The sequence below is a fragment of the Peromyscus maniculatus genome, chromosome 8 (assembly GCF_049852395.1).
Source record: "Peromyscus maniculatus bairdii isolate BWxNUB_F1_BW_parent chromosome 8, HU_Pman_BW_mat_3.1, whole genome shotgun sequence".
NCBI lineage: Eukaryota > Metazoa > Chordata > Mammalia > Rodentia > Cricetidae > Peromyscus > Peromyscus maniculatus.
The window spans coordinates 86,396,065-86,410,053 of record NC_134859.1 but is presented as its reverse complement, the minus strand read 5'-3'; the positions used below and the strand labels follow the sequence as shown (position 1 = coordinate 86,410,053).

The 13,989-nt window shown below is 44.4% G+C and overlaps 1 protein-coding gene across 1 annotated transcript; it reads left to right on the top strand.

Annotated features, from left to right (window-relative positions):
- Positions 1-3,609: 3,609 nt before the first annotated feature.
- Krt20 (keratin 20) lies at positions 3,610-12,596 on the top strand. Its single transcript, XM_006971799.4, has 8 exons — positions 3,610-4,186; positions 6,451-6,533; positions 8,571-8,727; positions 9,043-9,204; positions 9,394-9,519; positions 10,281-10,504; positions 11,191-11,228; positions 11,995-12,596. The coding sequence occupies exons 1-8, from the start codon at positions 3,776-3,778 to the stop codon at positions 12,090-12,092; spliced, it is 1,299 nt and encodes a 432-aa protein (XP_006971861.2). The 5' UTR covers positions 3,610-3,775; the 3' UTR covers positions 12,093-12,596.
- Positions 12,597-13,989: the final 1,393 nt, after the last annotated feature.

Genomic DNA, 13,989 nt, shown 5'->3' with positions numbered 1-13,989 from the left:
ACGAAGTCCTCTGAGAGCTATAACATTGCTCCAAACGATCTCGTCCAAACCTAACATTAATCATTAACGCTCAGGTGAGTTGTCTCAGAGGTCAAAATGCATCTCGATTACATACAGGAGGTTGTATCTGGTATCTATTTACAGACGCAGTCACCAAACAGCCTGCAATAGCAAGGACTCTAAATTTGTGCCAATGCGTATGAATAAGGGACAATCAGGTCCTAAGTCAGTCGATACTGTTGAAAAGATGAATTCCTATGAAACAGTAGTGTGATATCCTGTAGTCACTTTATAAGCTAGAATAGCCTGCCAAAAGGCAAATCTCACTGACACATTGAAGACCCAGTATTCTATACAAAGTGCTGCTGAGTAGAGACAGATAGAGGCTACAATAGAAATTCCTCTTCTCCTCAAGCAGTTTAGTGGATCCGATGGTGGAACCTCAAAATTATTGCCTTCTAGTATCAGATTTTAGTTCAAATTTAAAACATCACAAATCTGTGAATACTATGCAATAACAGATGAGATAATGCATGAAGTTATTTCTTCGGACAACTAAAAATGGGATTTTTTTTTTTTTTTTTTTTTTTTTGGTTTTTCGAGACAGGGTTTCTCTTTGTAGCTTTGCACCTTTTCCTGGAACTCACTTGGTAGTCCAGGCTGGCCTCGAACTCACAGAGAGCTGCCTGCCTCTGCCTCCTGAGTGCTGGGATTAAAGGCGTGCGCCACCACCGCCCGGCTATGGGATTTTTTTTTTAACTCTGACTTAAATATAACTGGGTCCAACCACAAGTAAGAATTGTGCTAAAGAAGAGAATACAAATTACGATGTTTGACAACTATGTTTACACCCCTTCCTGTTACAAAGCTGTGTTAATCAGCCTTCTGCTTCTGGACCAACATCTGAGGTAAACGACTCAGAGAAACTGTTTGTCTTAGTTCATGATTTCAGAGGTTTTTGTCCAAAGTCAGCTGGCTCCAGTGGTTTGGGCCCGCAGTAACGTGGTGCATCATGGCAGGTGCCTGTTAGAAGCCCCGTTCTCAGCATGGCAGCCAGGAAGCCAAGAGAGACAGAAAGAGCAAGGTCTGAACATCCCCTTCAAAAACATACCCCTGGTGGCACACCTTCCTTCCACTACATCCCACCTTCTAAAGGTACCACCATCTCCCAGTAGCACCTCAGACAGAGACCAAGCCTTCAACACAGGAGCCCTGGGAGGACACCTCAGACCCACTCTTAGCACTAACCATGGATCTAAGTGGTGCTTTTAAACAGCTTCAGTATGTGTTCTAATGTGTAAAACTCAGTGGAGACTCACCTCACATTTTGTACAATTTTAATGATGTAATTGTCCAATAGCTTTAATCAAACAACTTTCTCTCTACCCCATTAATCAACATCAAAAACTACATTTATTTACACAACACACACACACACACCAACACACAGGCACGTTGGTGCATGCATGCAGTCTGTGTCTCTAAAAGCTTACTAACTGCAAATTTCAGCTGTGACATCTACTAATAAATTGATTTAGGATCGTAACAAACACCAAAAGCTGCTTGTTGTATGTCCAGCCATTCATGGTGAATACTTGGGGAAGATTAGCTGATGGACATATGAATAGGTAGCAATAGACGAACTACCATATACCATATAATATATATGGCATATACCATATATATATATATATATATATATATATATATATATATATATATATATATTCCATTCAGTTCCTAAAGCAGGGCTAACTTGGTCAGATTTTAATTTTGTATCACTTTTACTTTATAAAACTTGTAACTGAGATAAACTATAACCAATTTGTAACAGGAAGGTATGTTATCTAAAAGGCAGAAACAATACAATCTTATTCTATTTTAGAAGAACGTTATTTGGAAAAGAAACATAAGCAGATTCCAAATGGGTTTCCTTTTGTGCGTGTACATGTGCTTGCTTGCTTTTAATCATATTCGAATCTCCAGTCAAGTAAATGTTGAGATGGGAATTGGTTGTGTCAAAGGAGGAGATACGTTCCGTCGGGAGTGTGAATAAAAAGGGATCGATCTCTGAGGAAACTCATTCCTCAGCACTCAGTGAGCGCTCCCTGTCAGTTCCCGGCTGGTGAGAAGGTGCCCACATGTGTACATGGAGGACACAGCAAATCCTCCTGCGCAGAAGCAGATTCGGGCTCTGGAAGGAATGTTCTGTTCAAACAAATCAATAGACTGAGTGGTCAAGATTCATAATTGCTGCCCTCTTGTATCAGCGGCCTCGGGGACCTTAGGTGTGGGTCACTGTGGCTGTCTGCAACCTCTCAGGGAACCACTTTGCTCCAGTGCAGTAAAGCAGCAAGGAGGAGCAAGCTCTGCAGCTGGAATCCCTCAGGGATCCTGGGAGGCAGCTCCGACAGCGTCAGGAAGGGAGAAGCAGGAAGCATGGCCTGGTGGTGTCTAGCTGGCCTCAGACAGGGGAGACAGGCTCCTGCATGCAACATACCAGATATAAAAACTGGTTTCTCAGTAATTTAAATTTTCAAAAGCATTTTCAACCATTAGACACTAGTATTTAAAAAAGTACTAGTAATTGCAAGGCTTTCATAATAGAGTTTGTTTGTTTGTTTGTTTGTTTGTTTTTTAAGATAGGAAAAAGAAAACACTCAGGAGGGCCTCTCAGGGCTCCAGCCCTGGCCTAGGAGTTCCCGGCTCCTGGAGGCTGCTGGGAGCCAAGAAGAGGATTGGATTTTCTTTGGAGGTATGCTCACTGATAGGGTGCCCACATCTCAGTACACCCATAAGCACACAGGAAGTACTAATTAGACTCATACGTTATTTTAAAAGGGGGGCATGAAATTAGATGAAAGATGTGTTGGGGGGCTCCTGAGGGCAGTTGGAGAGTGAAGTCAGGGTAGATATTATCAAGATACATTGTATACAAATATGAAATTTCCTAAAAATACAATTCAAAATATTTTTGAATTCCAAAATCAACTGACCCATCACCCACCTATGCTCATTTGCATATTCAGTTCCCAAACTCTGGGCATGCGTGCTCACGTGCTTTGAGAGAGGGCTTTTTACACAGCTCTGGGCTAGCCAAGGCCTCCTAACTTAAACCAGGCTGGTGTCAGACTTGCAGTGATCCTCCTGCCTCTGCTTCCCAAAGGCTGGAATTACAGGTGCTCACCAGCACACCCAGCCTCATACAAGATATTTCAATAGACTAAAAATATAAGTTCTAGACAAGGATAAACTTAAAAGCAAAAGAGGAGGGGAGTAAAACAGAGGCTCTGAAAAGCAATTCATCAATCGAACAAGTCATTGTCTGTTCTCACCAGTGTGACTTGCCATTGTGTCCCCACAGCTGTCTTGTTCAGTGCCTGAATTATTCATATAGATTGCAAATAGTCTTTATTTGTGTACGGGGATTGAAAAAAGAACCTGCCAGGGCAGGTGCAAGAGCTGAAAGAGCACCCCTTCCTCATTCTTTTTGTTACCTCTGTTTATTAAAAAGAAATCACCCCCACCCCACCCCAGGAAAGCCCTTAAGAAGTGCCTCTGGTGGTCATTTTCTGGAACGGGATGGAACATATTGCTCTACTAAAGAGGGGGAGGCCCAAAAGTGGACTGTGTCATTCCTGAAGTGACTTGGCAGCAGAGGAGGAGTCTCTCCTGAACTCTATAAAAGGTCAGCTCCACAGCTCCACAGCTCCACCAGACAGACAGGCTGTGTGCTCCAACTCCAGGCTCCAGGTGCTGCCTCCCAGAATCCCAGATGGATTTCAGTCGTCGAAGTCTTCACAGAAGCCTGAGTTCCTCCTCACCAGGCCCTGCCCTCAGCATGAGTGGCTCCCTGTATAGGAAGACGAGCGTGCAGCGCCTGGGGGCTGCACCCAGCGTCTATGGAGGGGCCGGAGGCCACGGCACTCGCATCTCCGTCTCCAAATCTGTAACGAGCTATGGGAGTGATCTCTCCAGCGGAGGGGATCTGTTTGCTGGCAATGAGAAACTAGCAATGCAGAACCTCAATGACCGGTTGGCCAGCTACCTAGAGAAAGTGCGGTCCCTGGAGCAATCCAACTTCGCACTTGAAGCCCAGATCAAGCGGTGGTATGAAACCAATGCACCTAGCACCATCAAGGACTACGGTCCCTACTACACCCAAATCAAAGAGCTGCAGAATCAGGTGAGTCGTGGGGCCTGTGTTTCCTACCCTACCGTTTAGTTGCATAGTAGATCAGGAGGGATGGGTGGGTGCTAGGTCAATTCAAACACGTGAAGCAGATTAGGTTGAAATTCATAACTGAAAAAATGTATTTTATCATGTGGTGTTAGTGTGAACAAAACGAGTTCACCCCACACTTTTTCTAAAACTTCAATTTAATTTTATCATCCAAAATTACAGTCTGTGTCTTTGTCATAGCTTACAATATCAGGTCTTCATGGAGAATAATCTTATTTTTAAAAGAACTTCAAGGGTTTTTATGTGAGTTTCCCACTAGTCTTCACGAACTTTGAAGACTCAAATCAATTTAAAGAGATTTTTCTCTTTTCATTTTTACAAGTGTTATAATTCAAGTATCATCCTACTAAGGTTATAAATAATAAAAAGGGTTCAGAGGGGAGACAGAATACAAATATTAATGGCATCTGTATTGACTGATACATGGGTAGATGACAGGTGGTTGGGTGGATGAAAGGGACGATTTTTGATACCAAGATTTCACTATGTATCCTAGGCTAGTCTGGACCTCACCCTTCTCCTGCCTCTTCCTCCTCAGCACTGGGATTAGCCACCATGCACAGTTCTGATAGCTGGATTTTTTTAAATGTCCTGTTTAATTATCTGCTAACCATCATCAAGCATTGTATAAAGCACTTCTGCAATAATAAAATGTTCTATTGCCCCAATTCAAATTTATTGCAGTCATATCACAATCTGTTCCTGTGTCATCCGAGATAGGTGGGGTTCTCTCTCTCTCTCTCTCTCTCTCTCTCTCTCTCTCTCTCTCTCTCTCTCTCAACTCTCTCTCTCAGACTTTGCTCCTGACTGAAGACATCAGGCACAGCAATCACCTTTTGCTTTGCTTCAGCATTCTTATCTAATCAAGCAAAGTGTCCTTGGCTGTTTTGCTTATATTTAAAATTATTGCCCCTTTAGAGCAAAGGCCGTCGGCTCCCCAGTGGGCCTCTTTTCTTGAGTTGTATTATAGGCATCAGTCATTCAAGCTTCACAGAAACTCTCAGCTCACAAGGCTAAGGAGATGACATCACCCTCAATAGGGCCTTCCTTCAGGCTTTCACTAAAACACATTCCAAATAAACCGGTTGTTCCCCAGCGCGTCTCTCAAGGTTGGTGCTTCTGAATTGACTTGGGATTATCCACAATACCTAGGAGCAGCCACTAGCACCTACTAGCTGGAAGCCTCTTAAGGGACCGCTCTCCAGGAATAGCTAATGCCTTCTAGATGTAGACTTCCAATCTACATGCATCTTAAAGAACACAGTGCTAGCCTGGCAAGCACAAGAACCTGAGTTCAGCCTCCAGAACCCAGGTTTTAAAAAAATGGAGAATGATGGCATGTGCTTATAATCTCAATGGTGGAGAAGTGGAGACAAGCAGATCCTTGGGGCTTGCTGAACAGTCAGCCGCACCTACTTGTTGAGTTCCAGGACAATGAGAGACCCTGCCCCTCCCCCAAAAAATGTGGACAGCACCTAAGGAAAGACATGCAAGACTCCACATGCATGCACCTATACATATGAACACAGAGAGAGAGAGAGAGAGAGAGAGAGAGAGAGAGAGAGAGAGAGAGAGAGAGAGAGCGCGCTTCCATGCTTCTGTCTTAGTACCTAACGCCTACCACTTCTCATTCAGCCACTTCTCACTCAGCCACTATTCCATAGACACTAGCTGGGAACTGAGCATCACACGTAAAGGAATATGTCAAACATAAAGTGCTTTGGGTGGAACCAGGCCTGGACAGAGAGGCAACTATCACTCAGAGAGGTCAAGGCAGGAAGGCTGTGCAGAGCATCAGAAACAGGGCCACACCCACTACTAGAACTGGAGGATAACCTTGAGGGCCCCTTGAAGTCATGGTGTCTGAGCTGAGAGGTGAAGGAATGGGAGCTGGCCAGGTGAGAAGGGCTGGCTAACAGCAATGTTCCAGGTCCGCACAGCGCCACAGACAAGGCACTTACTAAGGTTCAGTGGTGGGGATGATTTCAACTTCCATGTTGTACAATCACAAGAAAACGGGCCAGACCAAGAGTCCTGTTTAACACTAGTACATTAATGTCTGTGTCATCATCCCCCCACTTATCCTCACATGGACGTTCCTGAAATGGACATCACCTTTGATGGAATTACAGTTGTCTCTGAGGACAAGTAAAACCATTTTAAACTCCTGATGAAAATGCCATTCTTTCTCTCTCTATGTTTTCCAGATTAAAGATGCTAAAATACAAAATGCCCGATGCGTCCTGCAAATTGACAATGCTAAACTGGCTGCAGAGGACTTCAGATTGAAGTAAGTTCTCTAAATCACAGTAAAAATAGGGGCGGGTGTGTGTGTGTGTGTGTGTGTGTGTGTGTGTGTGTGTGTGTGTGTGTGTGTTGGCTGGTTGGTTGGTTGGTTGGTTGTTTTGTTTTTTGTTTTTGAGATAGGTCCTTGCTATGTGGTACAAATGAACCCCAAAGCCAGCATCCTCCTTACTCAGAATTACAGATGTCTGCCACCACACCCAGCACCATGGTAAATTTATCTGAAAAAGAAATCCTTTTAGTAGCTCTTTTTCTCATTTATTTAGTATGTATATGTGTATGTGAGAACGGGGAGGGGATAGAGAGAGTGGGAAGAGAGGGAAAGGGGTAGGGGAGGGAGAGGGAGGGAAACGGGGGAAGTCACAGCACACGTGTGGAGGTCAGAGGAAATTTGCAGCTCTCTCCTTCCATCACATGGGTTCCAGGGACAGAACTCCAGATGTCAGGTGGACAGCGAGTGTCTTTGCCTGCTGAACCAACTCACAGGTCCTGAAAAATAATTCCATCTAGTAGCTTTTCATCACACTAAGATGAGCATATTATTGTGAGACAAGAAACTTGTATTACATTAGAACAGAATCGTGGAGCTTAAGGGCTGTTAAAAGCTGTGTGACCCTGCCCGGCACTTGGGGACAGGCATCACTCTCCCAAAATGCTAGAATTTGTTTACCCTCTGTTGTTTCTGAACACCTCTCGGTAACTGCTATTGTTCTGGTTTGTCAGCTCTGGTTCCTAAAATATTCTTTCTTAGTAACCTGGCTTCTGCCTTTTCACTCACTAAACCTAATTCTGTCATTCAGAGCAGTAACAAAGCAACCGAGAACTCCATGTCTGCACAAATGTCCTTCTGTGATGTGAGAGTCACATGTCTCCACTGGGTGACCCGCCAAAGAATCATCCCATGGCATGGAGACATGTGGCTCCCACATCACAGCCAGATTCCCTGGATGACTCCTGTACCTCTCAGTGTTCCCCTTTCATCCAGCCAACCAAAGAAATGGAGCCAACCTATGATTAATACACTTCCAATTCTGTTCACCATCTTGTGCACACTCACATTATGAGGCTCCCTCTGAACTGCTGACCAGTAGGGCTCCCTGGCTCCAGGCTGCAGGGTGTGTCCACACCCACAGCCCTGCAGTTTAGAAGGACCGGGTTTTGATGCTGAAAGAGATGAAAAAGAAAGAAATCAAAAGGCAGATCTGAAGGCAAGGCAGTTAGATTCGTGAACCCCAGGTCCGCTTGGTCAGCAGCTGTTCTTCTGTGTTATCCCTTGGTTGGCTTTGGTGTGTTTAATTTGTGTCTCTGCTACAAGGTTGCAGAGGAAAAGAAATGACTGAGATGACTCATAGTGTATGCATCTGTTTAACAAAAATGATCAAAATAAGTTCACTCTGTAAAATTTATGTTTGGGTTGTTAGTTTCTGCAGTGTTTGGGGGCAGTTGTTTGGGTTTTTTTTTTTTTTTTTGCTTTTTTTATTGTTGTTGGTTTGGTTGGGGTTTTAGCTTTGTTTCCTGTTGTTTTATCATGATGGGGATCAAGCCTGGGATCTTATATGCAAACATTCTACCACCCAGCTATATGCCTAGCCCCTGAATTTATAAACTTTTCAAAAGTTACTTCAGACCACAAGTGAACAGAAGTTAGATATAGATATACAGAGTCTTATGTGAATGAGCATTTGCCTGCATGTGTGTGCCTGGTGCCCACAAAGACCAGAAGGAGCCATCATATGCCCTGGAACTGGAGTTAAAAATGGTTATGAACCACCATGTGGGTGCTGGGAATTGAACCAAGGTCCTCTGCAAAGTGCTCTTAACCACTGAGCCATCTCTCCAGCCCCAGTGACAGATTATGGTACAGAGCAAATGATCTGGTCCCCAGGTTCTCATTCATTTTTCACAAATATGTGAAGGGAATTGTTATAAAGTACAGGAGGCTGATCTATCTCAATGCATTAAATCATCTCTTCTATAATGGCTTTAGGAGGGCTGTTAGATTTGCGTCTTAATTCCTCCCCAGGTTTGAGACGGAGAGGGGGATGCGCATCACTGTAGAAGCTGATCTCCAAGGCCTGGGGAAGGTCTTTGATGATCTGACCCTTCAAAAGACAGACTTGGAACTTCAGATTGAAGAGCTGAGCAAAGACCTGGCCCTCCTCAAGAAAGAGCATCAGGAGGTGAGAAATAGGTGGGAATGGTTGGGGAACGGTGAGGGAGCTCCCATAGTAAAATGACAAAGACGAGAGGAGGAGAAACAGGAAGAGGCAATGGTGGTGGTGGTGCTGCTGACAGTGATGATGATGACTGTCAATCATGACAGTCACCCCAACTTCTTTGCAGTGCCCAGAGCACAGGAAGACGTCTTCTGTTTTCCTCTCATCTTTATTCACGCCCAACGAAAGAAGTCACAAGATGTGTGTTATATCTTGTCCTCCCAGCCTGACCCGAGAATATGTTTCACGCTAAACTCACTCAGAATCTCACTCTCATAGGAAGTTGACGTCCTTCGCCGGCAGCTGGGTAACAATGTCAATGTAGAGGTGGATGCTGCTCCAGGCCTGAACCTGGGAGAGATCATGAATGAGATGAGGCAGAAATATGAAGTCTTGGCCCAGAAGAACCTTCAAGAAGCCAAAGAACAGTTTGAGAGACAGGTAATTCTAGAGTGTGAGCAGATGTGCAGTGCAGTTCCATTCTACAGGAGAGAGCCGATGTTTCCTTTCTCTTTTTCCATCCTCCTGTCTTTCTTCTCTCCATTCTTCTTCCCTCTCCTCTTCTTGCCTTCCTTCCTCTCTTCCTTCCTCTCTTTCTTTGCTCATTTCTCTTCATTCTTGGAATTTTAGAGCGAGGCTCTGCAGCAACAAGTCACTGTGAACACCCAGGAGCTGAAAGGAACCGAGGTTCAAGTCACGGAGCTGAGACGCACCTACCAGAACCTGGAGATAGAGCTCCAGTCCCACCTCAGCATGGTGAGCACCTCTGGCCTCCCCTGCTCAGCCATGTCTGTGCTGACGAAGGCCCATGTTCACAACTCCGAAAGCACAGACCCCTGTAAGAAGTAACCTCTCCCCTGGCAGAGCCAACGAGGAAACAGGTCCAACGGTTAACAGTAACTACACCACAGAAAGAAGCCAAGGCAAGAAGCTGTACATATGCAGATGAAAGAGTAGATCTTGAACATTCCACGGGGGACATCACACTTACCCTAGATCTTAGATCAAAGATGAGCTTTAAGTTAGGAAAAGAGAAGAGACATTGCAGGCCAAGCAAACATCAGCCCACAGCAAGTTATGTCAACAACGCTCCCAAGATGACTCTATGACATCCTACTTCCTGGGTCAGGGCTAAAGGGACAGACTAGTCTGGGTCATGTCAGTGTGATGGAAAGAAGAGAGAAATAGCTGAGCTGTGGGGCAACTATTAGAGTTGATTCTCAGAAAGAAAAGAAAAAAAAAAGTTATCAACATGACCTTCTCCCAGGGCAAGGAAGCAAATGTTGATAATGAGGCACCGAGCGAACACTAGACACAAAGCTCCAACTAAACTAAACAAAAATCCGAGAGATGACAGGCAGAGCTGGCTGGCTGGGTCTGTCTAGATGGGAAGAACAAAAGAGCTAGAAAAATGGGTGCTCAAAGGCTGCAAAAATTCTTCCCCAGAGGTACAACAAATTGCGCTGCTCACTTCAAGTCAGCAAATAAGAAACACCCTCTTTGTCTTGCTCTCCTAGAAAGAGTCTCTGGAGCGCACCCTGGAGGACACCAAGGCTCGTTACGCCAGCCAGTTGGCAGCCATCCAGGGAATGTTGAGCTCCCTGGAGGCCCAACTGATGCAGATCCGGAGTGATGCCGAACGCCAGAACCAGGAGCACAACATCCTTCTGGACATAAAGACCCGGCTTGAGCAGGAGATCGCCACCTACCGCCGCCTTCTGGAAGGAGAAGATGTAACAACGTAAGAACCTTAGGATGCCTGTCCGTGTCTGTTTGCAATTCTCTTTCACTGTCCTTGTCAAGGCAATCCCCAACACAAAGGCTATTTTACACACAACAACAAGATGAAAATACACCAAATAGTATAAAGCACCCCAACTATCAATAGCCTTTGAACAAGGTCTTGGGGCAGACCTGAGTCGGAAGATGGTTCTGTGAGTGATAGCAATGGCACTTGTATTAATTCTTATGTTGAATGTGAATGTTGAATGTGTAATTGGATGCGTGATAACCTTTTGAAAATGCTCTTTGATTGCTCATGAATTAAACCACAAGCCGCAAAGGCCCGTGGGAGCCAGTTTGTAAATCAGCAGAACTGGAGCAGCTGCCTGCAAATGTAAATCCAAGCTCATCAGGAGAACACAGATTTGAACTTCCATCCCAACTGTATTCTCCTGGAACTACAGATGGTTCCAGTAGATGCTAAGTGGGTTGGTTTTGACACCATGTGTTTCCCAAGCTAAAAAGTAGAACACTCCAGAGTGGAGTAAGCGTGGTCTGAGGGACAGAAATAGGAAAATAACGTTTAACCTCACATCAACCCAGACTTTGAAAAACAAAAGGATGAGGAGGGAAGCGCCCCGGCTCTGACACGGAAATAACACTTTCTTTCTGTTTCTTCGCTTTCCTTTGAAAACAACAACACAGAACTAAGGAGTACCACCTGAGCACTTTGGAAGCAAAGGGTAAGTGGTCTTGGGAGCTTACTCCATAATGCTGAAATCTCAGCAGCTCTCTTGAACTGTCTGCGGCTGAGGAAAGGTAAAAGGCGGAGCGTCCTCAAAAGCACAATTAAGAACCAGGTTTCTACTTACTTACTTATTTGTTTATTTTTATTTGTTCATTTATTTATTTAATGTGTGTGTGCATGCATGCATGCATGTGAGCGCGCCCATGCCACACTGCACATATGGAGGTCAGAGGACAACTTTATGCTTACCACCACAGCCAGCTTGCTTTAAAAAAAAAAAAAATAGGTTTCCGCACCAGAACTCAGATACCCATACTTTTTTAGCAAGCATTTTATCAGATGAGCTATCTCACCAGCTCCCAAGACACCAGCATTCTAAAAAGCTTGTACATAATATACAGAATCCATCCCAGTGGGGATCTTGGCACACTCCCTGTGACAACGCAATTTTCTTAGCCTGTTGCTAAGATAGTGATCCTGGAAAGGAAATGAACAACTGAAATGTGGCTGTCATTCAAGATTGTCTATTTCTATCTGAGGTGAGAAGGTGAGGGATTGATAAATTTGGGGAGAGTGATACATTGTCTGAGCTTTTTAAAAATAAAACCAACTTAAGATTATATAAGAAAAAGAAGAGGTTCATGGCCTTCTTCTTTTTCTAGGAAAAGGAAATAAATGAAAACAGCAATAACTGAAAGTTGAGAGATATAACAGGGCAGCCATGGGCCTGTATCAACCTCTGATGTTTAATATACACACAGATACTCAGAAAACCAGGAAGATTAAGACCATCGTGCAGGAAGTGGTGGACGGCAAGGTCGTGTCCTCTGAAATCAAGGAGGTGGAGGAAAGTGTATAACCAGCTGCCAAGGGGAGGCTGCTCCAGCTGAAAATGAAAGAAACTGGCCATCAGAGAACCATCAGCACTGTGTAGTGATTCCGGTGGGATGGGGAGTCTATTTATCAATCTCTGTAATTAAATATAAATGTTCTCGCTCTGAACTGTAAAGCGCTTGCAAGATTGAACCCAGACAGTACTATCGAAGCCATCGTCAATACCAGGCACATTCCTCACAGTCTCGTTCACTTACACCAAAGCTCTCATTGGCGGAGGTCTAGCAAATGGCAAATAAGCCTCTCTCTGTTTGGGTTTTCTTGTTCTTGTTTCTGAATTGCTAAAACCCCTGTAAGGAGCCCATGGGTTCCCATGAAGGCAACTTCCCAGCTAATCTCACTGGATTGTGTTTCCCTTAAGCAGGTCTTTGCCTTCCCCTATAGTCTCTGCTGCCTCTCGTCACTCTACTTAGTTCTTTGAATAAGCTAAAAGAATTTCCAATCCCAAATGCTGAACAGAATAAGAACAAGGCACCCGGCGATTAAAATGGGAGTGAGTTAAAAGCATAACTGGACTGAAGGTAGACTGTGTCCTCTTTTCATAATAAACTGCTGAACTCATTGAGCCCGGCTTTATTTGGTGGACCTGGAGTACGAAGTGTCTCTCACGGTTTTTTGGGGAACTGCTTTCATGAGACACAACCACTCGCTGAAGAAGTCCACCTTGGTAACATGTGCAGAGTGGTCTGAAACTTTAACAGACAAATACCAGAGACTAAAATATAACAATTGGGGGGCGGGGCAGGGGGGAGCAGATGCTCCAGAATTGTCCTTTATGGTGTAACGAAATGAAGAATTTTTTCCTTCCTCTTTTTTTTTTTTCTTTTTTGGTCTATCTTTGTTTTGTTTGTATTTTTATAAAGGGAGATCTCACACACATACACGTAGAACCAGATGGTCAGTTCCTCCTTCCAGTTCTGCTAGTAATTTCTATGTGAAAGAGAAGTAAGCGTTCGTCTCTGTGTCTGCTTGCACTTTGTGTACAGGCTTAGAACCGAACAGCGCAGTCCCGCAATGGGTACACAGCCCAGAGGAAGCTGGCCACTCTGAAACACAGGATGGCACAGTATCCGATGTCAGAACTAACATCAGGCCCAGTGGCACCCCCTGCAGACCTCTGTCCTCTTCCTTACTTGTTAGAGGTCAGTCTCAGATACCTAACTACATCCCCCAATAACAGCTCTAGCATAAACACTGGCTGCTGATTTTCACTGTATCGATTCCCCTGCAAGCATTTGTTTTCTGTCCTCTGAAGTCACTAAAAGATCCCTATATCAGCTCCTCTCCCCACCTCACTGCACCTCTGGAATCCTCCCTTGCTTCCCAGAACAATTGAGCTCTGGGGAACAGAACTCAGCCTCATTCACATCCCTTGGGATTCATGTTCAGCCCTAGCCCAGAAGCACAATATAAAACACAAGCAACCCCAGATTTGTCCCTTCCTCATGGGATTTTAAAGTGTGATGCACAGTAAGAGGTGTCACAGTGAAAATGAGCAGTGAGTTGGAGAAAGTGTCGAGTCTAATTTGTGGAAGGTGAATTCAAGCATAAAGAGCATAAGCAGAGATCAGGAACTAACTGACCAGGCCACCATGAAGATGGGGAGCATGTGCTTAATAAAAATCTAAAGATTTATAAAACAACACATAATTTTCCCCATGTTGAATATTCCCTAGGTTATGCAAAAGTGGAAGCTATGTGATACATATTTATGTGTTTTTTATATAATATTATACACACACATTTTTGCAGTGCTGGGAATTAAATCCATGGTCTTATACATGCTAGGCAGATGCTGTACACCTCTCTCTCTCTCTCTCTCTCTCTCTCTCTCTCTCTCTCTCTCTCTCTCTCTCTCTCTT

Excerpts from the sequence above, each read along its gene's own strand:
- Krt20 (XM_006971799.4), top strand. The coding sequence starts at position 3,776 with ATGGATTTCAGTCGTCGAAGTCTTCACAGAAGCCTGAGTTCCTCCTCA. Across the intron at positions 8,728-9,042 it reads TCAAGAAAGAGCATCAGGAG|GAAGTTGACGTCCTTCGCCG; the intron begins GTGAGAAATAGG and ends TCACTCTCATAG. Across the intron at positions 9,520-10,280 it reads TCCAGTCCCACCTCAGCATG|AAAGAGTCTCTGGAGCGCAC; the intron begins GTGAGCACCTCT and ends TTGCTCTCCTAG.